This window comes from Schistocerca americana, chromosome 3, assembly GCF_021461395.2.
Source record: "Schistocerca americana isolate TAMUIC-IGC-003095 chromosome 3, iqSchAmer2.1, whole genome shotgun sequence".
NCBI lineage: Eukaryota > Metazoa > Arthropoda > Insecta > Orthoptera > Acrididae > Schistocerca > Schistocerca americana.
In genome coordinates, this window is record NC_060121.1 from 646,289,186 (window position 1) to 646,315,038 (window position 25,853).

At 40.1% G+C, this 25,853-nt stretch overlaps 1 protein-coding gene across 1 annotated transcript in view; it reads right to left on the minus strand.

The window, feature by feature from the left end:
- Positions 1–1,057: 1,057 nt before the first annotated feature.
- The window catches only part of LOC124607001 (calcium and integrin-binding family member 2-like), a 63,561-nt gene continuing 38,765 nt past the window's right edge, over positions 1,058–25,853 (minus strand). Inside the window, exon 5 of the mRNA XM_047139149.1 lies at positions 1,058–4,077. Coding sequence (XP_046995105.1) covers positions 3,967–4,077 — 111 coding nt within the window. The 3' untranslated portion in view covers positions 1,058–3,966. The remainder of the gene's footprint in view (positions 4,078–25,853) is intronic.

Genomic DNA, 25,853 nt, shown 5'->3' on the forward strand with positions numbered 1-25,853 from the left:
GTTGCTACAATACCCTACACCCATATGCCCTGACAACTCCTCATTAAACAGTATGCTACACCCATAAGAATATGCATTTGAGTGTCTATTTAAACTAGAAGAAGAATACGATTTCAAAATGTAGTTCTACTGTTTTAGGAAGCTAGAAAAGCATTTATCTCTGACAGTTTAAAGAAAAGAATTTCAAGAATAAATATAAATAGAAGATGTTTGTAAACTGAACTGTTTAAAACAGTTAATACACTTAATAGATCTGTATCAAAGTGAATAACTAGTATACTGGTCAGTACTGCAGGATCTACTACGTGCTTCTTTTTTAATCACCCAAAAAAGTGCACAACATAATTACTGTATAATGATATTATGTAACTGACAGTAACAATTGGTTTTCTATGAGCTGCATTTTTCACAACTATGGACTGAGACACAAAAACAATATAGATTTTTACCTCTTTGTCTAGGGTTCTGGGTGTGATGCTGTATTTTGGTGCAAAGACCTGTCGCAGACTTTGTACAGACAAGGGGAAAAATATTAGGAACCCCAGTCAATTTTAAAATGTGTTGGTAAATGCTGAATATTTAGATTTGAGAATTGTAAGTTTCTATCAGCAGAATGTCATATCAAGTAATAATTTCCATTTTAATATGCTAGTATTCTTACAGATATAGGTAATTTCTGGCAATTATGAGTGTACTCACGTAAATACTGAGAAGTTGAACAGCACGTTCTTAGTATAAAAAGAAGGTATTATCATTTCTCCAACTATAGATTTTTAAGATTATTGTCTTATGTTCTTTTATAGACTTTTTAAGCACAAATAAAAGTTAACAGATTAATTAATTTTTTAATGCCTCCCACAGAAGAACTTTCTAACTACTACTTTTCTCTGTTAATATTGTACCTTGACTCATTCCATATCTCTGAAGATTCTCTCTCATGATTAGAGCTACAGAATATATTCTAAGAATAAAGCAATGAATGGATTTTTAACAAGTTTATTAAAAGTCTCTGTTGTTTCTTTTATAACATTGTGAATGTTTCAGAGCCATTATCATCTTCATCAATAAATATTTAAATAAGGCAGACTTGGATAACATGCTTTAATTTGCACCTCAAATCCATTCTGTATGCCATATTGAAGGAATGCAAGTGATTATTGCCTGATATATCATGCAAGTAGAATCATTTACTTCTTTTTAGATTTTGTAATCCTTGTCACAATACACTGCTGTGATAATTATTCTGTTTAGTACTGAAAGGCTCTAGTCTGTGAGTACTCAAAACCCCTGCATACAGAGCTGATTTTATTTGTGATACTGCTAATACTCCATTTATGGACATAAGGCCATGGTCCAAGTCATAATTTTCTACATGTTTCATCTTCCACTGTTGGAGAGTTCATTGGAACCTTAATTGACTTGGAAGGCTGTTACAGACTCAAAACAATCTCAGCAAGCCAAACTATTTATTTGTTTAAAACAAGGCTTTACATACTGGATTAACAATGATGCATTTCTACTAGTGTTGCTCTATTCACATTGATAATTATGGGAATGAGTGCTATTTGACTACCATAATCATACAAACCACTTTTTATGGAGCTTAAAGCTATTTCATAAAATACAGTTGAGTTTAGTAATAAATTATCAGTTGCTATTGTGGTGTATCCTAGTCTTGTTGTGGATATTACTGTGGGGAATAGACAAAAACTGGGAATCAGTAAGTCTGCTCCCCTTCATCACTACCATCTGAGAGTGAAGTTGGTTGGAACTGAAGTCTTTCCTGGTGGACATTTTGAAAGAAAAAATTCTAGAGTTTCACACCTGATGTATTTTGACATCAAACTGAGATTCCCTCTTCTGGTAAGCATTGTGCTAAGGTACTAGCACAATAACCACTGCATATGTATTTGTTAAAGGTACTGCCATCACTAGTGTGTGTATATGGAAGCTTTGCCCATTCAACATGTCCAGTGGCAGCTGGCATTCAGAACAGTGCTGTTGCAAGGTAATTAGCAATTTCATTGCAATGTCCCATGCTTCTCCTGATGTAACCATTATCCTTGCTCATGAGATTTCATGGAAGATAGGTTTCACAGCCTCCTTTATGATACTTTCATAACAGAGTAATATATGACACTATTCAAGAATGAGGGTTTACAATTAAAACCATTCCTGTTTTTCCCCTTATTCATAATAAAGAATTGCTTACCTTGGGACACAGGGGTCTACTGTTCCATTAGTATTTGTGTTCCTCTGGTGTGTATGTAATTCACAACTAACATTGGCAGAGATACAAAATTTTTCCCCATTCTAAAATGGGACTGTATGATGATGTGTGCACTCTGAGAACTTGATAAAGACCGTGTATGGTGTAACTGTGTCATATTTTTGGCTTTTATGTATGGTATAAAAGAGGAAATAAAAATGCGATTGTTAAAGCAGTTAACTTGTCTCCCTTAGTGTTATCTCAAGTGAATCATCATCAGACACCTAGCAAGACTGAACTCAATATGTGAGTTGTGGTAAACTGTTCATTTCATACCCTATGAGTAATTTTCGTGCTTTTAACACTATTATCACTGAAATTATCTACAGTTTCTTCACTACATAAATCAGTGAAATTCTATTTCAAGAAATAAGTTTGTATTTATAAAAGGAGTTTGTTTGTATAATATAAGAGTTTATCTTAATTTCTTTGAGTTCCTTTTGATAACATATCTAGACACAAGTGAAGTAGCAACACTTCTGAAAATATGTGAAGCTTGGTGTGAAAACATTGCCCATCAACATGAATAAAATGCTGTCCAGACTGACAAGATATGAAATGGATATCTGATAAGAAAGTAGCATTGATCAATTATGTATTACAATTCAGAGCAAATTATAAAAGAGTTTAGTAACTACTCATCATCAGCAAATTTGAGTGATAATGTTACAGCCGTAAATTACTATTATTCTTACATAAATAATTTATAGAAAAAGTAACTAAATAGTATTAATCATAACACAGCGAAAATAAGCCTAAAGTAAAAAGAATCTAATGTTAAAATAACACAGTTGAAATCTATTATTGTGTCTTACACAGTCAGTTACGTTCTTTCTCTCTTTCTTTCTTTTCCTTTAAGCATTTTCAGATTTATAGATTAATGTAGAATATTAAACAATATTCTCAGGCATTCAAATAAGATATTTTTGTTCACACATGACAATATTAAATAAAAAATATGGGGCTATTTTGCATTGTGAGGACTGGTTTTTAGTGCCAGTGTAGTCTTGATTTTTTTTAGGCTATAAATACTGCATTTGTATACATTTCAAAATAATGGCTAATGAAACCTTATGCTTCTAGAGTATAAGAAAATATTTGCTGGTTGCCAATTTTAAGAAATAAAGATAATTCATGTAATTCTTGTTTTACTTCTTTGAGCTTAAATCTCAATCATTAATTTCTTCTTCACTTCCTGAGTACAGGTTATTTGAAATAATAGCTGGTATAATTTCCTGGGATGACAAAAATCTTTGCTGTATGTAGACTGTTCCATTGTGGAAAGTTAAACACACAACCTGAGGATTGCAAAACACTGCATGATCTGATCTATGTCAAGCTGACCTCTGCTTCTCCTCTCTTGCTGATAGTACATTAGATCTACAAGGCTATGTGGAGAGATTATGAAGCATGTTTCAGGTCCCAAAATCTTATTACTGGCATACACTGATCCATTAAAACATATGTCCATATTTCTGAGCTGTACAGAACTGCAGATATTGATCATAATTTAAAAATTAAATAACTTATTTTTCAAATGGAACTGTGTTCATGTCTTATAACTTTGATCCCTGGTGCTATCATTACAGATAACATCTTGCCCCACATTATTACTTCCTCATATTATACAATAATGACACATTTATAATTTTTCTTCTTGCTATTAATGCCTGCACAAAATATGCTACAGATATCTATCAGAGTCTAACTGTAAAGCAGCTGGAGAATTCAGGCAATTTCAGTGCTAAATGGACAAAATCCATAGGTGAAAGTGCCCCACTTTGAGAAATGTCTGCTTCCTTCAAAACCTGAAATAAAAGAAAAGTATTGAATAGTAATGAACCTTTGTGCACATTACTGAAATTGATGACTGTTAGGCTATCCTTCAGGACTCTAACAGCAAGATCTTAAGGCTTGTGAAACGACTTTAGTATGTAAGTGATGCACCAGATTTGTAACTGTATGCTGTGGATGGCTACTATAAGTGCTATATAAGGATTTTAGTTGTTATGGGTAAAGGGAAGAAAGCCAGCATAGAGTCTGCCCCTCTGGAATAGTACCAAAGGGGGAGCACTGAATTTAACATTCCCATTATTTATTACAGTACAAATTATTATAACTTTAATGTAAATTCCTGACATGTCTTCTGTGTGAAAAATTAAATGGATTTCAAAAAAAGTTACGAGAAGAATAAATCACAATTCACTCATCCAGCAAAGAGTCATAATCATCAATAGCATCATATGTCCATGCTCACCAAAACATTTACTAATTTTTTAGACTATTCTGGATGAATACAGACTTCACTAAGAAAATTTTAGTGTTTTTTCAGGCATATTTTCTTAGTGTTTTCATATAAGGGATCACTGGTCTCTAAGGGCTTGTTAGAGAGTAATAACCTAACTATGATTAATTTGGTTTGTTACACCAATTCTTTTTTTCCCCTGTGAAAACCCTTTTCAACAGTGAGAAAGAATGTTACAGTATATGCTAATATCTTCCATTCTAACATTTGAGGGCCTGGTTTTTTGACAGGCATCAAAACACAGATGATAAACTATTGTGATATGGTTCTCATCACTGCAGAAAAAGTCCAGCACAGTGTCATTGTACCACTGGTCCATCACATGTCAGTCAATTCTTCATCAGTAAACCTAACTATACTGCTGTGCATCATTGTTGATGTACAACTAATACTGACAGAAAAATAAAACTCAAGACAGAATCGAGCAGTACCGAATGCAAGCTTGAGGGCAAAGAGTTAAATGGATATCATTGTTGTCAACAGCAAGTACCATGAGTAAAAGGACAAAGTTTGTTCCCGAACAAGACACAGTTACAAACAATTTACATTTGTCCCCTGCTTCAGATAATATCAGTGCAATACAGATACATAGCATTAGCTTACAATGAAATCTCGAATCTCAGGAAAGTTATGCATGATTTTCTCACTTAACAGGATTGACTAACAATATAAATGGTTTCTTTTTTCCTCACTAGAGCATAGCACATAGGTCATTACATCTCATTGGCTTACTAACGGTTGGGATATGAAGTTTTCTGATTAGTAAAACAATACAAAGATTTTAGTTTTATGTAAATTGAAGGCAGAGGGCAGAGAAAGGGAAGAATGATACACTATGTGATCAAAATTATCCAGACACCCCCAAAAACATATGTTTTTCATATTAGGTGCATTGTGCTGCTACCTACCGCCAGGTACTCTATAACAGCGACCTCAGTGGTCATTAGACATCGTGAGAGAGAAGACTGGAGTGCTCCGCAAAACTCACGGACTTCGAAAGTGGTCAGATGATTGAGTGTCACTTGTGTCATACATCTGTATGTGAGATTTCCACATTCCTAAACATCCCTAGATCCACTGTTTCCAATCAGTTGAAGAGGGCTGTAATGTGTAATAGGCAGACATATATCCAGACCATCACATACGAATTCTAAACTGCATCAGGATCCACTGCAAGTACTATGACAGTTAGCCGGGAGTGAGAAAATGTGGATTTCATGGTCGAATGGTTGCTCATAAGCCACACATCATGCCAGTAAATGCCAAACATCAACTTGCTTGGTGTAAGGAGCTAAACACTGGATGAGTGAACAGTGGAAAAGTGTTGTGTGGAGTGACAAATCATGGTACACAGTGTGGTGATCCGATGGCAGGGTGTGGGTATGGCGAAAGTCCAGCATGTGTAGTGCCAACAGTAAAATTCGGAAGCAGTGGTGTTATGGTGTGGTTGTGTTTTTCATGGAGGGGGCTTGCACCCCTTGTTGTTTTGTGTGCCACTATCACAATACAGGCCTACATTGAAGTTTTAAGCAGCTTCTTGCTTCCCACTGTTGAAGAGCAATTCGAGGTTGGCGATTGGATTTTTCAACATGATTGAGCACCTGTTCATAATGCACGGCCTGTGGCAGAGTCGTTACATGACAATTATTACATCCCTGTAATGGACTGGCCTGCACAGAGTCCTGACCTGAATCCTATAGAACACCTTTGGGATGTTTTGGAATGCCGACTTTGTGCCAAGCCTCACCAACTGACATCAAGACCTCTCTTCAGCGCAGCACTCCATGAAGAATGGGCTGCCATTCCTGAAGAAACCTTCCAGCACCTGACTGAACATATGTCTGTGAGAGTGGATGCTGTCATCAAGGCTAACTGTGGGCCAACACAATACTGAATTCCAGAATTACCGATGGAGGGTGCCACAAACTTGTAAGTCATTTTCAGCCAGGTGTCCAGATACTTTTGATCACAGGAGGTACATGGTGTATCAGCTGCATCAAGACTTTGACCAGCATGTTTCACAGCTGCAGATTCTGCATGGAGTCTGTTCTTTTTGATATGTCCAAAAGAAGAGACGTCACGCATTTATATAATTTTAGTTTTAGTTTTGAGATACGAGGCTTGCATTCCAAGACAATGATAGATAAATGAAATAAACCGAACAAAATGTAATTACTCTATAACAAGCCACTGGAGTCCACAAGTAAGTTATACCAAAATACTCCAAAAATATTGTAGAACAACCTCCAAAATGTAATTGTTGGGATTCAGTTTCAACCTGTATATGGCATTAATTTAGAGAGACAAATTGTAAATAATATTATTTACTAATAACTCACTTTGCCTGCTAAAATTTTATTTAAATCTTAACATCAGCAGTGTTCAGGAAGTAGTCATCCTCTACATTCTTATAAATATGAACCCTGCACATGAATCAAAATATTGTTTTAATAAGTGCTTAGTTATGAAAGAAGACAATTGTCGTATATGTGTGTGAATGTATTAAAACAGAAAGAAAATTATTTTTAATATTTTCCCCCTTTGCCCATTACATCCCTTTTATGAGTGGGCTGAGTATGACATTTATAACAAATTTTACAAACTCCAAACAATACTAATTTCATGGTAAATTAGGCAATATTTGCTACAATACTTGCACATAAATAAGTTTATGATCAGTAAACATTTTTTGTATAGCACAGGATCTGACAAAAAAGAAACAACATTGCTCAGGAACTGTATATCACACTATATTAGTGTAAAGTGGCTATTCTAACTTGAACTATTTCATTATGCTGCAACAAATTTCAGTTTAATAAAGTCAGCAGATGAGCATTGCATTACAGATGTGTCCTTGCACTGGAAGGCTGAAACTGCCCAGCTCCTACATAACTTCAGAGAAAATGAAACACAGAAATTTTTGGAACAATAGAGATAACAAAAGCAGAAGTTTGAACTCAAATGACTCTGTTTTGAAGGTGAATACTGCTAACTGAACATACACTGCCTGACAAAAAAAGTGAAGCATCAAAACAAGGAGAAAACAAAATGAAACATCATGGATTGGGAGGGTACATGATGTTATTTTAGTGATTATAAAGTTGAGTCAAATTTACAAAGACCTTCACAGTGTGAGCACACTTATCAGTATGATGCTGCACACCCTCTGGCCTGGATGTCTGCACTGATTCAGTTGGGAAAGAAATCACAAAATCATTGTACCCTTTCCTGAGGCAAACTAGCCCATAACTGTTGTAACTGGTCCTTGATCTCCTGGATACTGGTACTGAGACAAAGCTGTCATCCAAGCTGGTTCCATGCATTCACAAAAGTTCTATTGGGGACAGATATGGAGACCTTGCTGGCCACAGGTGTACCTCAAGATCATGCTGATAGTTAACAGAAACTTAAAATGTGTGGATGAGCATTGTCTTGTTGAAAAATGGTACCATGATATTATCGCATGAGAGGTTAACACATGAGGAAGCATGATGTCTGTGACTTGAAGTCACAACTGTGGCTTTACACTCTAAGATGCCAGGAATAACACTGTTGTGTCCCTCCAAAACAATGGAAGCATGGGACCTCTACCCTGATCACAACCATACAAGCCAATGATGGTCATTTGGGGTAGCACAGAATTGTGATTCATTACTGAACACAATGTGACACCATTCATCAGCAGTCCCTGGTTCCTGGTCATGACAGTACTCAAAATGAGGCTGTTTCTGTTGTGTTGTTGATGTCAGCCTACACATGGGATGATGCTTTCCTAGCCTGGCTTCTGTTTGTCTCCAATCAATGATCACTCATGCAAAATGCAGTTTGTCCTTTGATATCCCGTCAACCATGAAGGAAGGACAATAAGCAGATTCCATATTCATAGAGTTCCAGAAAACATTTCACATGGTGCCATACTGAAGACTGGCATGACATGTGCATTGTGTGGGAATAGTATTGACCTGCTTTGCAGGGCACTTACAAGTTACAAGAAAGAAATGATTCTCCAGCCTCCAATGTTTAGGCTATCCGGCACAACAGGCATGTAGTAGAAAAGCATTTCACATGGTGCCACACTGCAGATTGGGATGACATGTGTGTTGTGTGGGAACAGTATTGACTCGCTTTGTAGGGCACTTAAAAGTTAGGAGAAATAAATGATTTTCCAGCCTCCATTGTTTAGGCTGTCTGGCACAACAGGCATGTAGTAGTACTAGCTCATTTTGTCAGCCTGCTTTGAATGACATCATGGGAATAAAGGATTTACAAACCCTTGGCAAATAGGCTGTGCAGCATGAGACACATGTTGTGTGACTAGTAGCAGCCTGCTTTATTGACCTTGTTTTTGCAGGGGCTACACATGTAGATGAGCATTCCTAGGAGAAAGGTGAGATGGATACAACAGGAGGTGGTGAGAGGGTGGGAACAGGAGGGGATGGATAGGGAGAAAGGGGACAGGAAGTGATGTGTAGGGAGAGAAGTGTGTAGAGGGGATTTACAGAGAAGGAGGGGGTGCATGAGATGAACAAAGAGAGAGGGGAGGAGAAGGTGGACCAAGAGATGTGTGCATTAAATGCAACATACATGCATGAAACCAAAGCCATGGGGAAAAGGCTAGTCTTAGTTATATAAAGCTGATAATTTGTGTGTGTGTTCAAGAACTCCTTCCAGGCCCTTGGATGAAACTGGACCAAACCTAAGTAGGGGTGGGGGGGAGTAGGGGGGGGGGGGGGGTCTGTAATAATGTTATAATGTTCTTGCACCAATACTAATGGAAATAAAGACATGGAATATTTTTAAGGCCCTGCCATGAAGGCTATCCTGCATGACAGGTATGCTGTGTGGGAATAGCAGCGACCAGCCTTATCTATCTTCCTTGCATGACAGCCTATACGGCTCCTGACATGTAGACTGTCAGGCACAACAGGTGTGTTGTGGTGTAGTAGTATTAGCCTTCTTTATCAGACTGCTTTGCATGGCAGCCTATACATTATGGGAAAAAAAGGGATCTAGACCCTTGAAATATGAGCTCTGCTGCACAAGACATATTGTGGGAGTAGTAGCTGTCAGGTTTATTGGCCTCATTTGCAAGGGTTTCATGTGCAGATGGGCCTTCCTGGGGGAACAACTGAGATAGACAAAAGAGCAGATCATGAGAGAGATGGGCAGAATGGTTTGGATAGAGAGAGAGGGGACAGGAGGTGTTGGTTAGAGAGAGAGGTGTGTAGGAGGGGAAGTACAGAGTGGGAGGGGGTGGTTGAGAAGGACAGAGAGAGATTGGGAGGAACAGACAGACCAAGAGACGTGCACATTATATAGACACAAAAACCAATGCTGAAACACCCATATTAGTACGTGTGTAGCCTCCATGGGTGGCAATGCAAGTACTGACTCTGGAATACAGTTGACTGCACAGATGGCAAATACCATCTGCATGTGTTATGCCACACCTCCTCAACCTGTTCTGGTAGTTCTGTAAGAGTTGTTGGTTGACGAGTAACACAAGTCACTTCTTGTCCCATCATATCCCATGCATGCTCAACTGGAGACATATCCAGAGAGTGCGCTGGCCAGGGAAGTTGCTGCACGTCTTCCAGGGCACATTGAGTTTCATGGGCAGTGATTGGGCAAGCATTATCATGCTGGAACTACACATTAATAAAAATAGATATCCAAGCAAAATCAAAAAGAAAAGACTGAACTGGTTTACAGAAGAGTAAACAAAAATTAAAGGAAACGTGCATACGCTGTACCACGTACATAAGCAAGCTGCTACCCAAGGGCAGACCAGAGTGTGAACATTCATAGGTCATAACTGAAATGCGAAAATTTCTACAAAGCTAAACTTCTTCTGGCAAAAAAGCAAGCAGTGGAAAACCATATAGAAAGGACTCCCAAAATGTAAGGCAGAATGGCAAATAAGAAAACAAAGAAATACGTCAAAATGCACAGAAATAGCTCTGCTTGAACCTGAGGAATTAAATCACTACTTTTTAAACTCAGTTAAAGAAATAAGTACAGTATTAAGTAACAAATTCATCTGCAATGGACCTTGCTGGAACACCACTGCCTGTTAACCTGGTATTTCAATAGAGGGCTGCCATACCTGCTGATATTATAAAAGCTGTATCCAAATTTTCAGGTTCTACAAGTATGGACTGTTATTGGTTATTGAATAACATCATTAAAAAGACAATACACTCAATCACCAAACCATTAGATTTTATTTTTAATAAATGTATGGAATTTGGAGTTTTTCAGGATGCACTTAAGGTATCAAAAGTTGTCCCAGTTTTAAAAAAACGGGACAAACATCTTCCCCAAAGCTACAGGCCAATTTCCACTGTCCCAATATTCTCAAAGATATTTGAGGCATTGATACACACACAAATAAGCAGCTTCTTTCAAAAACACAATATCCTATGCAGCAATCAGTTTGGTTTTTGCAAGGGAAAAACACAACAGGGGCCATCTTGGAAATCATTGACCAAACCTCAACAGCTTTTGAAAACAATAACATCGTATCACTGGTAATATGTGACCTAAGCAAAGCTTTTGATTGCATTCTTGTTGATGTACTACTGAGGAAACTAGAGTTTTATGGTGTGAGAGGGAGCACTTTAGCTGTGATAAGTTCTTATTTAAGTAACAGAAAACAATTTGTCTCAGTCATAAATCTAAATTCTTCAGCAATGGAAATCAGCACAGGTGTATCACAAGGGTCTATCCTTGGGCCCTTCTTCTTCATTGTAGCTATCAATGATTTACCTAATAACATAGCCCACCCTGTCGTATGTTATGCTGATGATAAAACACTGCTTACCACACATCAGAACATTTCAGATCTGAATAGCGTAACAAAAGAAACACTTGACGAGGCCATGGACTGGTTTGTACTGCAATCCCAATAAAACCCAACAACTATTAATGGGAATATCAAATGAAGTAGGCAATAAGTCAATAATCTCTTAGGTATTTGCATTGACTCAAAACTCTATTGGGAGGAACATCTCAATCACATATGTGAAAAAATATTGCAGGTGGCATACCTTATCCTGAAACTAAAGGAGGTAGTGAGCTTGGAGCACCTTAAGATGACATGTTTTGGGCTATTACAGTCACATATTTCATATGATCTGATCATATGGGGGCACTCCCCTCACACCAAGAACATCTTGAAATTACAAAAAAGAGTCTTATGCATAATATATGAAAGAGGTCATAGGGAACACTGTCGTCCTTTTTTTTCCAGACTCACAATTATAAATTTGTACATTTATGTGTCTGTACTCTATACTAAAAATAATATTTCAGAATTTATTGCCAGAGGGGATATACATGAAGACAGCACCAGAGCTAAGGGTAATTTAGACATACCATGCCACAGATTAGCAAGAACAGGAAATTCCCACAAAGTAAACCCACTCAAAATGTTCAGTAAACTGCAATTCATGTTTAGTCTATGGATATAACTTTTTTATTATGTGGTACAGCTGGTTGCCAGAACATCCATTTTATGACATTAAAGAATTCTTTGAGATGCCTGAGGAGGATATTAGTATTTAAACATTTTCTATAGTTAAACTTATAATTGTGTGATGTGGTTAATCATGTGTAATTACATAGTGTATACAATACACAAAACACTATGTACAGAGTATACTATACTATACTATACTAGCCTATATTATATTATAGCTTATTGCATTAAGTTTTATTTATTTATTTATTTACATTTTCTTTGCGTGGAGCCATCGTAATGATGGCTTTTGCAAATGTCAGACTTATTACTATGGTTATATTTATACTTATAAAGTACACTATATTCTGTAGCTGTTGCTTCTTACGTCTATTTTTACATTTATCACATTACAACTGATATGCTAATGCCTCTCTCGTGGTCGTGCGGTAGCGTTCTCGCTTCCCACGCACGGGTTCCCGGGTTCGATTCCCGGTGGGGTCAGGGATTTTCTCTGCCTCATGATGGCTGGGTGTTGTGTGATGTCCTTAGGTTAGTTAGGTTTAAGTAGTTCTAAGTTCTAGGGGACTGATGACCATAGATGTTAAGTCCCATAGTGCTCAGAGCCATTTGAACCATTTTTTTGCTAATGCCTCATGTTACAATCACTATCTTAAAATCAATTGAAAGAATATAAACATTTTTCTATTAGTAAAGATTTTAATTTTGTTTTAAAAACATTTCCCGTGTACATTCTTAGAGAGTTTGGTAGCTTGTTATACCAAATCAAACCACTGATATATGGAATTCTATCAGTCATTTTTAACGTTGTTCTGTTACAGAAATAGTTACACTTTGTTTTAGTGTTGTGATCATGTACATCACTGCCCTTGATAGCTTCTGTTGGTTGACTTATAAAAAATACAACTATTTTGAAGACGTACAGAGAATACATTGTCAGATATTCGTGCTGCACAAACACTCCATGACATGAATCTCTATGTCCCATCCCATGTATAAGTCTTATTGCTCTTTTCTGTAGTAGTAGTATTCTTTTTAAATGCACATCAGCTGCACAGCCCCATAGTTCAATTCCGTAATTGAGAAAAGGGGAAAGTGTTCCATAATATACTAATTTTAGTGCTTGGCTAGGAACTATCTTTGTGAGCTGGCTGAGGAGATATATGGCATTACTGACTTTTCCGCATACGAAAGTAACATGGTATGTCCACCGCAACTTTTCATCAACATATACACCCAGGAATTTACAGTTACCATTTCTGTTGCAGAGATATTACACACACTATTCATATTGTTGTGATGAGAACTGCCTGTTTTAAATGTCAGTAGTTGAGAATTGGTGACTTTCACCTTGAGTCCCTGATCATTGAAGTATTTTGTTACTTCTGTTACACCACTAGAAGCAAGAGATTCTAGTTCTTTAGATTCACTCCCATAGAATAAGATAGATGTGTCATCTGCATAGCTTACAATATGGGAGTTAATGGGTTGTACAATGTTGTTAATATATATAAGGAAGAGAAAGGGTCGCAGGATTGAGCCCTGTGGCACACCTCGTAATACAGGTTCACTGGTGGACTGGGTGTTCATGATTTCAATATCTAGTTTGTTTGACAATTTAGTGCTTTGCTTACGATTCAACAGGTACGTGGTTAGAGGATTCATCACTTGATCCCCAACACTATAAGATTTCAGCTTTTTAAGAAGTACGCTATGGTTTACCATATCAAATGCTCTTGTCAGGTCCAAAAATATACCTGCAGTCTGCATCTTCTGGTCCAACAGACAGTAAACTTCATGGATGAATTGTGTAATTGCTGTGGTTGTACTTAGCTCTTTTCTGAAGCCATCCTGCGAATCTACAAGCAGTTTATGTTTTGTGAAAAAGGCACTTAGTTGAGAAAGGATAATGCTTTCGAATATCTTACTAAAAGTGGGAATTAATGATATTGGTCTATAGTTGGAGACTTCTTCCTTACTTCCCTTTTTATACACCGGTTTCACTACACTCATTTTTAGAACCGTTGGATACATGTTTTCTCTAATGCTGCAGTTAATCAGGTGAGTAAGAGGTTTAGAAATTTCTTTTGAGCATGCTTTAGTAATAGCACTGGATACGCCATCCCATCCAGATGAAAATTTTTTTTCTTTAGCGTGTATATTGCCTTGCGAACCTCCTGCTCATTCACTTCCACAAATTCAAATTCGGTACACTGGGTGAGATGGCATCAGATCTCTATCTGTGAATCTGTAATATGCGTTGATTGTCCACCAGAAATGTAGTAGTTATTAAAAATATTACATATGGTATTTGGGTTTTTTATAATGTTACCATCATGTCTTATGCTGAGTGGTTCCATGTTCATCTTGTTGGGAACTTTTCGGTATTTGTCAATCAGCTTCCAAGATGCTTTGCTTATGTTGTCAGACTGTTCTATTGTTTTCCTGTTAATCTACTTCCTTAGATTGACAATTTCAGTTTTAATAGTTTGCTTGGCCCTATTGTATTTTTCCTTGAAAACCTGCATAGTAGTAGCTGTATAAAGCTGGTTTAGATCATGTACTTGCTGCCTGAGCCTAATCAGATTTGCTGGGAGTTTTAGTCTAGGATTACTTCCATTTTGACAGTGTTTAATTACCTTCTGGATTTCTCTGACTGGACAACTATATTCATAATGATGCAATAGGGTTGAGTAGAATTCATCCCATTTCTCATCCGACCCTTTTACCTGGTACACAGAATCCCATTTCTCATTCGCTAGTTTGTCTTTAAGAGCATTAATATTTGAGGTATTCAGCATTCGTTTATGTAGCACAATTTTTGTTATTTTAGGCACAACTGAATTTTTGTATTCTATCACCTGACAGAAGTGGTCAGAATAAAGAAAATCTAAGTTACTGTAATTTACCTTATCTATAACATCTTTGTTTCCAGAATGAGATTTTCACTCTGCAGCGGAGTGTGCGCTGATATGAAACTTCCTGGCAGATTAAAACTGTGATCCGGACCGAGACTCGAACTCGGGACCTTTGTCTTTCGTGGGCAAGTGCTCTACCAACTGAGCTACGCAAGAATGACTCACACCCCGTCCTCACAGCCCTACTTCCACCAGTACCTCGCCTCCTACCTTCCAAACTTTACAGAAGCTCTCCTGCGAACCTTGCAGAACTAGCACTCCTGAAAGAAAGGATAATGCGGAGAAATGGCTCAGCCATAGCCTGGGGGATGTTTCCAGAATGAGATTTTCACTCTGCAGTGGAGTGTGCGCTGATATGAAACTTCCTGGCAGATTAAAACTGTGTGCCAGACCGAGACTCGAACTCGGGACCTTTGCCTTTTGCGAGCAAGTGCTCTACCAACTGAGCTACCCGAGCATGACTCACGCCCCGTCCTCACAGCCCTACTTCCACCAGTACCTCGCCTCCTACCTTCCAAACTTTACAGAAGCTCTCCTGCGAACCTTGCAGAACTATCACTTGCCCTTGAAAGGCAAAAGTCCCGAGTTCGAGTCTTGGTCCGGCACACAGTTTTAATCTGCCAGGAAGTTTCAACATCTTTGTTGATTATAGCATAATCTATTCTAGTGGAACATGTGTCCGTCACTCTGGTGTCAGAGTTCACTATATTTACAACGTTGTATGAGGTCAGTACATCACTGAGTTTCAAGTTTACTATATTATTTGAGTTTGCATCTATATTAAAGTCACCTAATGTAGTAAGGTTATTAGAACCAGCCTGACCAGCAACGCTACTAAGTTTATCCATAAACAGCATTACATCAGCATTTGGTGGCCTATACACTCCAATCACTTTATGCTTTGGTAACTTAAGATCATTACTCTGGAGTACAATACCTGTCATTTCAACTGATCCTTCTTTGGTGTGGTGTTCAAGAAAGGAAATTTTTTTAGCTTCTACATTCTTATTAACATACATTGCCACACCACCACCTTTATGGTTTTGCCTACAATAACTACTTGCTAGTAAGTAACCTTCTAATCTATAGTATATTATTTCACTGCATTTTAGCCCATGTTCCATTATTATAATACATGTGGCAAGTGTTCCTCTATGAATATTTGTAGAATGTCTAGTTTGTTTCTGAGATATTGCACATATAAGTGCATTAACTTTAAGGGTGTTATCCCTTCTTGTTTATTTACCATTTTGCACGAATCAAAATTGTTTGAGTTACACTTTTTACGACATTTTGCATACACTGGATTTTTGGAACTGACCTGCAATGACTGAGCACTTACTACACAGCCTGGCTTTTCTTTGCACACACGGGACTCAGTCATATCCGAAATACATCCCTGAAAACTATTATTATGGTCCTTTATTCTAAAAAAAGTCTCACTGTTGTAGCCCAGAGCAATTGGAGGTTTCTCCACACTGTCTTTCTCCCACAGTTTGCTAATGTGGGAAACTAGCTTGGCCTTCCCTTTCCTGTTTAAGTGGAATCCGTGTTTTGTATGTTCATCATGACTCATCTTATTTAAGTCTATCAAATGTACATTGCTAAATTTATCACACACTTTCTTTAGCTCGGAATTGTAGTGTCGAATCTCTTTGTTTACACAAGACCGCAGTGGTAAATCATGTCGCACTGGCACGTTTGTGATGACAATGTTCGTTTGAAATAGTTTTGTTAATATGTTACGGAAGCCTCGCAGGGCTGTCTTGCTTTCATTTTTGTATACGTTTTTGCCGCCGCCAATAATCACAACGTGAGCGTCTTTGTCCAACTGACCTGTTTCTGTAGTAATATTCTCCACCACTGCATTTAATATTGCCCCAGGCTTGATTTTCGTGAAAACTGAACGCTTTGAAGGCATACTTTCGCAAAAACATTTGGATAGATCTTTTCCATGACTGTTGGCATACAGAAGAAGCCCTTTGGTGCATCTTAAGGTTGGCAAGTTCTCTTTTGGTTCTTTAGCGGGAGTTTTGTGATTACTTTCTGGTTTGTTTATGTCTATTGTGTTAACACAATCTGCTACAAGTGCTGAGAATTTGTTTGATAATGGTATCACTGGGGCTGTACTTACATGTAGTTCTTGCCTGTTTGTTTTTTTCGGCACATGCCACATTTTCTGCGTGGAATGACTATTAACAACGGCGTTGTCTTGAGTTAGGCGATAATTCCGATCCACTGCTTTATATTTAGTTTCCAGCTCTTGATAGTTTCTCAGAAGTTCTTGATATTTTGTATTGGTTGATACTAAATCATCTGTTAACACGGTTATTATTTTTTCTTTTGTCTTTAGTGTGTTCGTTATTTCATTTTCTGTGGCTCTTACGAAGCACTGTCGGCATGTCCAGTCATGTTTGTCTTCTATATATTTCAAATTGACTTTGACACATTTATCGTGGTACCAGTACTTGCAGTCGGCACACGGGATATCTCTTTTGACCTTCTTCACGCAAATTTTGCAAATCTCATTATCACTTTTTAAAGACACTAGGACATCACTACATGAAAAATGTTCACTCGACGCCATCTTACATTTGACTCCTGCTGTAATTTGGTACACTGCTGTGCTTAATATGTATACTATAATGTAGTGACACTAGTTTATTTTACTATTATGTCTGCACTACTACATCCTGTATGACGAAGCCAATATCATTGTAAAATGATCTACAGTGGATAAAATTCTTGAACTTGATTCTCAATTCTTGATCACCTTCCTCTTGCAAGAATGGCAAAAGAACAGGTCTAACAACATCTGCATATGGTTAGGATCCCCTCCAGAAAAACCAAAGATGAATGAGAATTGCTGCTTATTGCATCCCAGATCATAAAGGCAGGGGTGGATCCAGGGTTTCTAGGATGAATGCACTCTACGACACTATGCTCACCAAATCTATGTGGTACATGCAAACAATCATCACTTGTGTGCAGGCAGAATCTGGTATTATCATTGAAGATCACAGCATGCTATTCCATCTTCCAAGTGATTCTCTGATGGCACCAGTCAAACCATGTACATCGATCCTTTGGTGTTAGTGGCAAATGGCCTAATGGTGTGCATGACTATAGTCCCACTGCTAATAATTGGTTTGCAACACTTCACACAGATGTTTCTGGGCTCAAGCCTCTTATCTGTGCTGTGGTAGCTGTACAATCTGCCACTAGTGCCCTTACAATATGGCGATCCTGGCAGGTGCCAGAGCTGCGTGACCCCTGGCACCAGCATCGTTACCCAGCTGCCTTAGCATTTTCTCTGAAAGGACCATACCACCACTCAGAAGGCCACAATTTGACCGCTTTCAAACTCACTCAATTGACTGAAGGAAGCACAAGTGCATCTCCATGGCATAGTTGCCTGCTTACTTCACACATTTGCAACACATTGAGCCTTATAGCTGTGAGCATTCCCTATCAACGGGTAGAAACAGATAGCACTCTGGCAGTATGTCACTACGCTATCTGTTGGCAGATGGCATTGGAACCATCATCACTACATCTACTACCCCCCAGGTACCATATGCTGTCATTAGATCAAAATCAACATCGTTTTTCCAGGTGTACTAATTTTTTCCCGGGACTTATATAGGTAGAGAGAAGAAGAGGACAAGGAAGAGGGGAGGGAGGGAGGGAGGGACGGAGGGAGGGAGGGAGGAAGAGAGGGAAAGAGAGAGAGGGAGAGGCAGGAGGGAATGGATAGGGAGAGACGGGGCAAGAGGAAATGTACAGAAAGGGCAGTGTGGGGGGTATAACAATGCATTGTCCAGGCCCCTGGACCAAATGCCACACACACAAACTCCTTGCCCTGAGAGGACCAAGATACAGATATGCATTTTCTTTAATCACTTGCTGTATGGGCTGCCCTGCACATCAGGTGTGTGGTGTGGGACCAGTAGTGACCTATTGTCAGGGCAGACTACACATCGGGCAAGAAATGGTTTTCCAGCCCCCGGCATGTAGGCTGTCTGGCACAGCATGCTGTGTTGGAGTCATATTAGCCTGCTTTGCACTGTGTTTCCAAGCCCTTGGCATATATAGACTGTGTTGCTTGAGAGGTGTGTTGTGAGAGTAGTAACAGTCTGCTTTATCAACTTCTTTTGCAGGGTCTACATATGCAGATGGTGATGCCTAAGGGAAAGCTGAGATGGACAGATGAGGAGATGGAGAGAGAGAGAGGGTAGGAAAGGATGGATAGGGAGAGAGGGGCAATAGGGGTGGGTAGGGTGAGAGGGGGCAGGAGGAGATGTAAAGACAGAGAGGGAGGGGGATGAGGAGATGGACAGAGGGAGAGGGTGCAGGACGTGATTGACAGATTGAGGGTATGGGTTGGAGGAGAGAGATGTGGAAGGATGAGATGAACTGATACCAGGGTGAGGTGATGATGGGTGCAGAGGGAGAAGAGGAGAAGATAGACCAAGAGATGTGTGCATTATAAGTGACATACATGTATGCAAGTGAAGCTGCAGGGAAAGGTCTACTATATATAAAGCTGAGTGTGTGTATGTACATATGTGTAAGAATTTCTCCCAGGCCCCTCGACTGAAGTGAACCAAATTTGACACACAATCTTCTTGTGCTGAAAAGGGAGGCTTATTAACACTGTAGCACTAATATTTGTGGAGATGCAGATAAATGTGTCTTTAGGGACGAGGAGATGGGCTGATAGCGGGTGTAGACATCACTGCGAAATGTAAATGTTGATGTGCGGTGGAGGAATGTTGGACGTGGATGGAAACTGTCAGGCTGTGCCATATTAAAAATCAGTGGTGATCTCCAAGTATTTTCCTAGTACCCTCCACCGCGGAAGTCGAACACGCGCCAGAACAAATGGACGTGATTAGCCCATAGAGGCCGCCGCCTCCGCGGCGGCTATTCTACGCAGCGGCTCTCGTGCAACGAGGGCGCCACCACTATGCCATGTGCAGACAGCAGCCAATAGCCGCTCCCTCTGGTTTTGTATATAGGGACCTGCTCTGCCCTAGTCCAGTCAGTCTGGTACTCGCTCTGGATTGCGTTTCTATCTCGGCGGTACAGCATTCTGTTCATTGCTCGGTGTTGACATTTGCCTGGCTCTGGTTCTGAGTGGATTTCCTGTTGGTGTTTGGTGTTTGGTGTTGTGGTTTCCACAAGCCTCCATTGTTTATCTCTTCCTTGTTGTGTCGGTCATAGTTGGTCGTGGTCGGTTGTTGTCAGTTGTCGTTGATCTGTCGTCCAACTTGTCCTTGTGTTTACCCGGTGGTGGGTGCTCCACCGCTGGCAGCTTCCCTGCCTGGCGGCTCCGATCCCCAGCCCAACGCATTCCTGCGGTTGTTTTTGGTTACTACAATTTTATTATTCCCAGCTACAGTGCAGTGTCCCTCTCTGTCTGCGTCACAGGGTCCTGTGATGCCGAGGATGCCACTTCACTGTCTGCAAAACAGCTGGGCACAGAAGGGCTACCTCAGCAAACCATGCAATGTACTAAGGTGTGCCAGCCTTGTACAGCCGCAGAGTTTTGACGATGTCAGGATACATCGGCAGCCGACTCAGCAGCCTCCGTCCCCGTTGTCTCAGTGCTGCTCGCGGGAAGCTGCAGGGCGGCCCGCTGCATGCTTCTTTGGTGTCGTGGTTAAGGTCACGGTGACAACAAGTGCCTGCAATCTGACAGCCAAATCTGTAGCCCTCACCTCGGGATGCCTCTGGCATGTGTTGGGAGCCAACAAGACTGCCCATGGTAGTGAGCCATCGAGTGGCCTGACGCTGGCTGGCTATGGACCTCGCTTTGGCCTCAGAGGGGTGAACCAGCAACCCGCCTTGGACTGGAATGCTGATGCCCTATCTGCTGCTGCGTGTAGCCGGTGGTGTGACATGCCCTGCCATCCAGGAGAGCTTCCACACTTGAATTCCCTTGTTAGAAAACCGTCACTTATTTATACGCAGCTATGTGACTCTGTTTTGCAATGCGGCGCTCCAAGTCATGTACTCATAACACCTAGGTAGGCCAGTGGGCCCCTACCGCCGGTAACTTGCACCATTCAAACTGCTGCATTTACTCTTTTCGGTGGTTCTACAGCCCTGTGGCCTCCTCCTAATTCACAACTGCTGGTAAGTGTAACTTACTGTCAACAGGCCCACACCTGGCTGTAACTTGTGCACTCAGAAATATTGCACTGAATCTAACTTTTTCCTATCTTAATGGTGGTGCTGCAACATTATTCCCCACTTCGGAAAGACCTGGTCCCCAGGTCGACCTCTAACTACTCTTAAAATTGTGTGGGTTGGCACATACTTATGACATATTTACTGCTACTATTAGAAAACTTAAGATGTGGTCTAGTCCTCTTAAAACACATGACATGAGACAAAATGTAAAAATTCCTTACTGGATGACCACTCCACTTAATGTTCGATCAACCCATTACCTACCCGTCTTACACCCTCTGTATCCAATCCACTGGGATTTGGACTACTGTCGGCTCCCTCTTGGAATTGGCACTCCGCCTGATCAGAATGAAAACAACACACAACAAAGTTAAGGCTGCGATAGCACTTGGCACAGAGGTGCTCAAAACAATCATTACTTGTCATTGCCTTTCCCTCTATTGAGCAACATGCTGCACAAGCTGATCAGCTGATATGAGCCCCTCTTGCTCTGAAATGAACTGGTTTATGGATCTCAACAGACCAGACTCCAGAGTTTGATTTATCAAGGTCAGATTCTGCCCTGGCCAAAATTCTCAAGTTGCTTCTGGCCAGTACAGCTGTGGCTGTGTAACATTCAATTGCGTGATTCCTGAAATTGGCACTGGCAAATGGAAGGTTGGTCCAATTATGTTACACACAGTTCCATTGATTAAAATTCCACTCCCCTTGAACTCTATACATTTAGCTTCTGCAAATACTCCTTGCCCAAAACAACTTGCTACTACTATCAAATTTCCATAGGTGAAGAAGATCCAGAGCATCCTGACCCATTGCAAGCTCAATTTTGGCTCCATAGTGTCCCTTGGACAGTCTATTTCTTTCCTCCTGGCTAAAAATAACTGTACCATGCACGTGTCCAAATTGGTGCTTATCATCCTGGCTGGACAAACCATTACCTTCCCTCTTTGGCAGTTCCATAATTCCTCCCTTGTCATCTCGGTGTACCAGGCTGTTGACTGCCGAGATCAGCAATATACCTTCTCAGTTTTTTACTTCTACCACTTGCTCAACACTCCCCTTTTCAGTGACCTGAGGACAGTCATCACCATCACCCTTCCTCCCTCTTCAAAAAGACTGCTGTGCCCAGCAGGCTCACAATACTCGAAAACACATACCCAATGATACATAACAAGAAAACAAAAAAACTACAAATACTCTACTACTTTCTGGATCACAAAGCATACAGTACATCATGCTGTACTCTATCTTCCTGGTTTTCCCTGCGCTTAACACCTCTCTCCACTCTCTCTTTCTTCTTGCTCTTCCCTTCCTGTGACATGCCTGGAATCACATCTGGACAACCCTTAAATGGCCGCAACCACCCAATGTGTACTATCATTGTTCTAGTTGGCAGCTGAAGCTTAACATAAATGGGGGTACTTCAAGGTATGGCCCTTGACACCTTGTGACGAACTTCTTCGTTTTCCCTTTTGGCATATAGGGGCTGGATAGCATTACCCATTGCCCTACTCTATACTGCAGCAAACTTCCTTTCTGCTTCACTTCATCTTCCTGCCTTTCCAAAGCCTTCATATTTGCCTTTTGTACCCATTTCCAAACATCCCAAATTGTCCTTGTGAACTGACATACAGATTCACTGGTCCTTCCTTTCTGTAGCTTCAGTAAATCAAATGGAGATGGCATTTTTCACCCATACACTACCTCAAATGGAGACAAACCAGTATTGGTATGGACTTTTGCATTGTATGCACATACAATATGCTGCAAATACTCGTCCCACTGACAGTGAGGAGAATCCACATAAATACTCAGCATCTTCCCGATTGTTCTGTGTACTCGTTCTGTCCTTCCATTGGCCTATAGATGCAACATGCTCATCCTCAGCTTCTTTATTGTCAACAATTTACACATTTCTTTAATTAAATCTGACATGAAGTTCGTCCCTTGGTCAGTAATTATTGTCTCCAGTACACCAAACTAAAAAATCCAGTTGTTTATTAATGCTTGCGTGACCATTGCTGCCTGTTGATTTGGCATAGCCACCATCTCCACATACCTCAAAAAATGGTTTATTTTTGTCAGAACAAATCTGTTCCCCAATGGTGTTCGACTGAAAGGTCCCAAGACATCAATTTCCAACACAGAAAATGGACATGTCGCTTCCGGCAATCGTTGTAGCTGTATCTGTTTCTGACTCAAATCTGCTTTCTGTGCACATGGTATACAATTCTTGACACACTGATCCACATCTACTTTCCTACCTCTCCACCAATGCCTCTCCGCCACTCTCCTATTCATTGCTCTACTCCCACCATGACCAGATAACACGTGATCATGTGCTTCTTTTAAAAACTCATCTCTCAGCTTCACTGACAATACTATCCTTGGCCCTAACTTCGTTTCCCTGCACAGAAGACCATTGTACATATTAAATTGTGGCTGTGTCCGATACAATTTACAATCATTGTTAGCATCCTGTAATTCTTGCCATACTGCTAGGTCATAACCTATGACTTCTACTTTTGCCACCTTTCTACTCAGTGCATCTGCATTACCATGCTTCTTCCCAGGCTTGTGCACCACCTTGCAGTCAAATTCACTAAGCCTCACAGCCCACCTAGCGAGTCTAGTGGACGGATCCTTCAACACCAACAACAACTTCAATGCAGCATGATCTGTCATTACCTGAAATCTTCTCCCATGTAAATAACATTTAAAATATGTGATTCCATAGATTACGCTAAGCAACTCCCTCTCTGTTGTTGAGTAATTCCTCTCTGCTGCATTCAAGTGCCTAGACGCATAGGCTACAGGATGTTCTTTCCCATCAATTTCCTGACTAAGAACACACCACAATGCTTGATTCAATGCATCACATGCTAGAATAAATTCCTTTTAAAAATCCGGAAACACAAGAACCTGACTTGATGTTAACACTTCTGTCAGTTTGTCAAACACCTTCTGACATGCTTCTGTCCACTCAAATTTCACACCCTTCTGTAACAATCATGTCAATGGCTGTGCTACATCTGCAAAACCCTCCATGAACTTTCGATAGAAATTGCAAATTATGACGAATGATTGCACTTCCTTAGCTGTTGTTGGCTCCTGAAAATCCCTTACAACCTGTACGAACGTTGGTTCTGTTTGCACTCCATCCTTACTGATGATATGACCTAAATATTTCACTTCTTCCAGTGCAAAATGACACTTCTCCAGCCTCAACGTCAAACATGCTGCTCTTAACCTCATAAAGACTTCCCTTAACTGCTGTCTATGCTACTCCATACTACTTTAAAACACTATAATGCCATCCAAATAGACAAGACACTGCCGTGGTTTCAAACCCCTTAACACACTGTCTAGCAACCTCTGAAATGTTGCCAGAGCGTTTTTCAAACCGAATGGCACTCTGATGTACTGGTAATGGCCTCCAGGAGTAGAAAAAGCAGTTTTTGGACAATCCTCTGGAGCCACCTCTAACTGGTGATAACCACTTGTCAAATCCATCGTAGATGGCACCATCCTAAGTGATCCAAAGTCTCCGATATGTTTGGAATGGGGTATGTGTCCATTACTGTCTTATTATTGAGGTATCAGTAGTCACAACAGTTCCATCCATAGATTTTTTTAGGCACAACAACAATGCCCACTCCCCAGCAACTATTACTATGCTCTATAATACCATCCACAAGCTGCTGATCAATGAAATCCTCCACAATTGGCTGCAAATACCTCAGTATTCTGTATGGTTTATGGTAAACAGATGCTTTGTTCCCTGTTGGTATCCTATGCTGAACTAATGGAATTGCTGGTAAGAGCCCTCACGGAAAAAGCAAATCCTTAAATTCCCACAACAATTCTTCCACATGCTCCTTTATTCCTCCTTTCAAATGCTTTACTTTGTTACACAATGCAGTTGCATTGGGAGTTAGTGGTTGGTTGCTATGCCTACCTCTCAAACACCAGTCTTCATCATCTGGTACATCCAAATTCACTACTAAAACTCCTTTTCCCAAATTTGTGTCTACTGCGATAAAATTATCCACGTTCATGGGGACTACTCATCCGTCACTTCCCTTTTGAATGTGTACAATACTACGATTCACAAAACAACCTAATGGATCCAAAACTTAATTATCCTCCAATGGTTCAATAACACATACCGTACCCACAGGTAGATTTGAATCTACACTTACCCAAAGCGGCTTGCCGGAGCCACTAGACATACACTCATGTGAATTAAGCCTTAATGCTATTGTACATGGCTCAATTCGTTTGTTCATTATGCTAAATGCCCCTCGTAACAGCTCTGAATTGACAACAGTTTCCCCTAGCTCAAATAACATTCCACCAAGTTCCACAGTCCGTTGTCCAAGGTCAATTTTGGCATGATGTTGATGCAAGAAATCTTCTACTAGGATCATGTCATAGCCCTCACTTACCCATGGTACTACCTCCAAACATGCATCAAACTGGACTTTCCCTATGCAAAAGTCAACTGTCACTGATCCCAAAGGTGTGAGCTCCTTATCCCCCACTCCACGCAACCTATAATGTGGTGGTTCTACCTTCCTTCGTGCCATTGAAATCTTAGTAACCACTGACACTTGCACCACTGTGTCCAACAAATCCCTAAACTTTTTAGTTCCTATGGATCCTACCACTGAACATTCCACC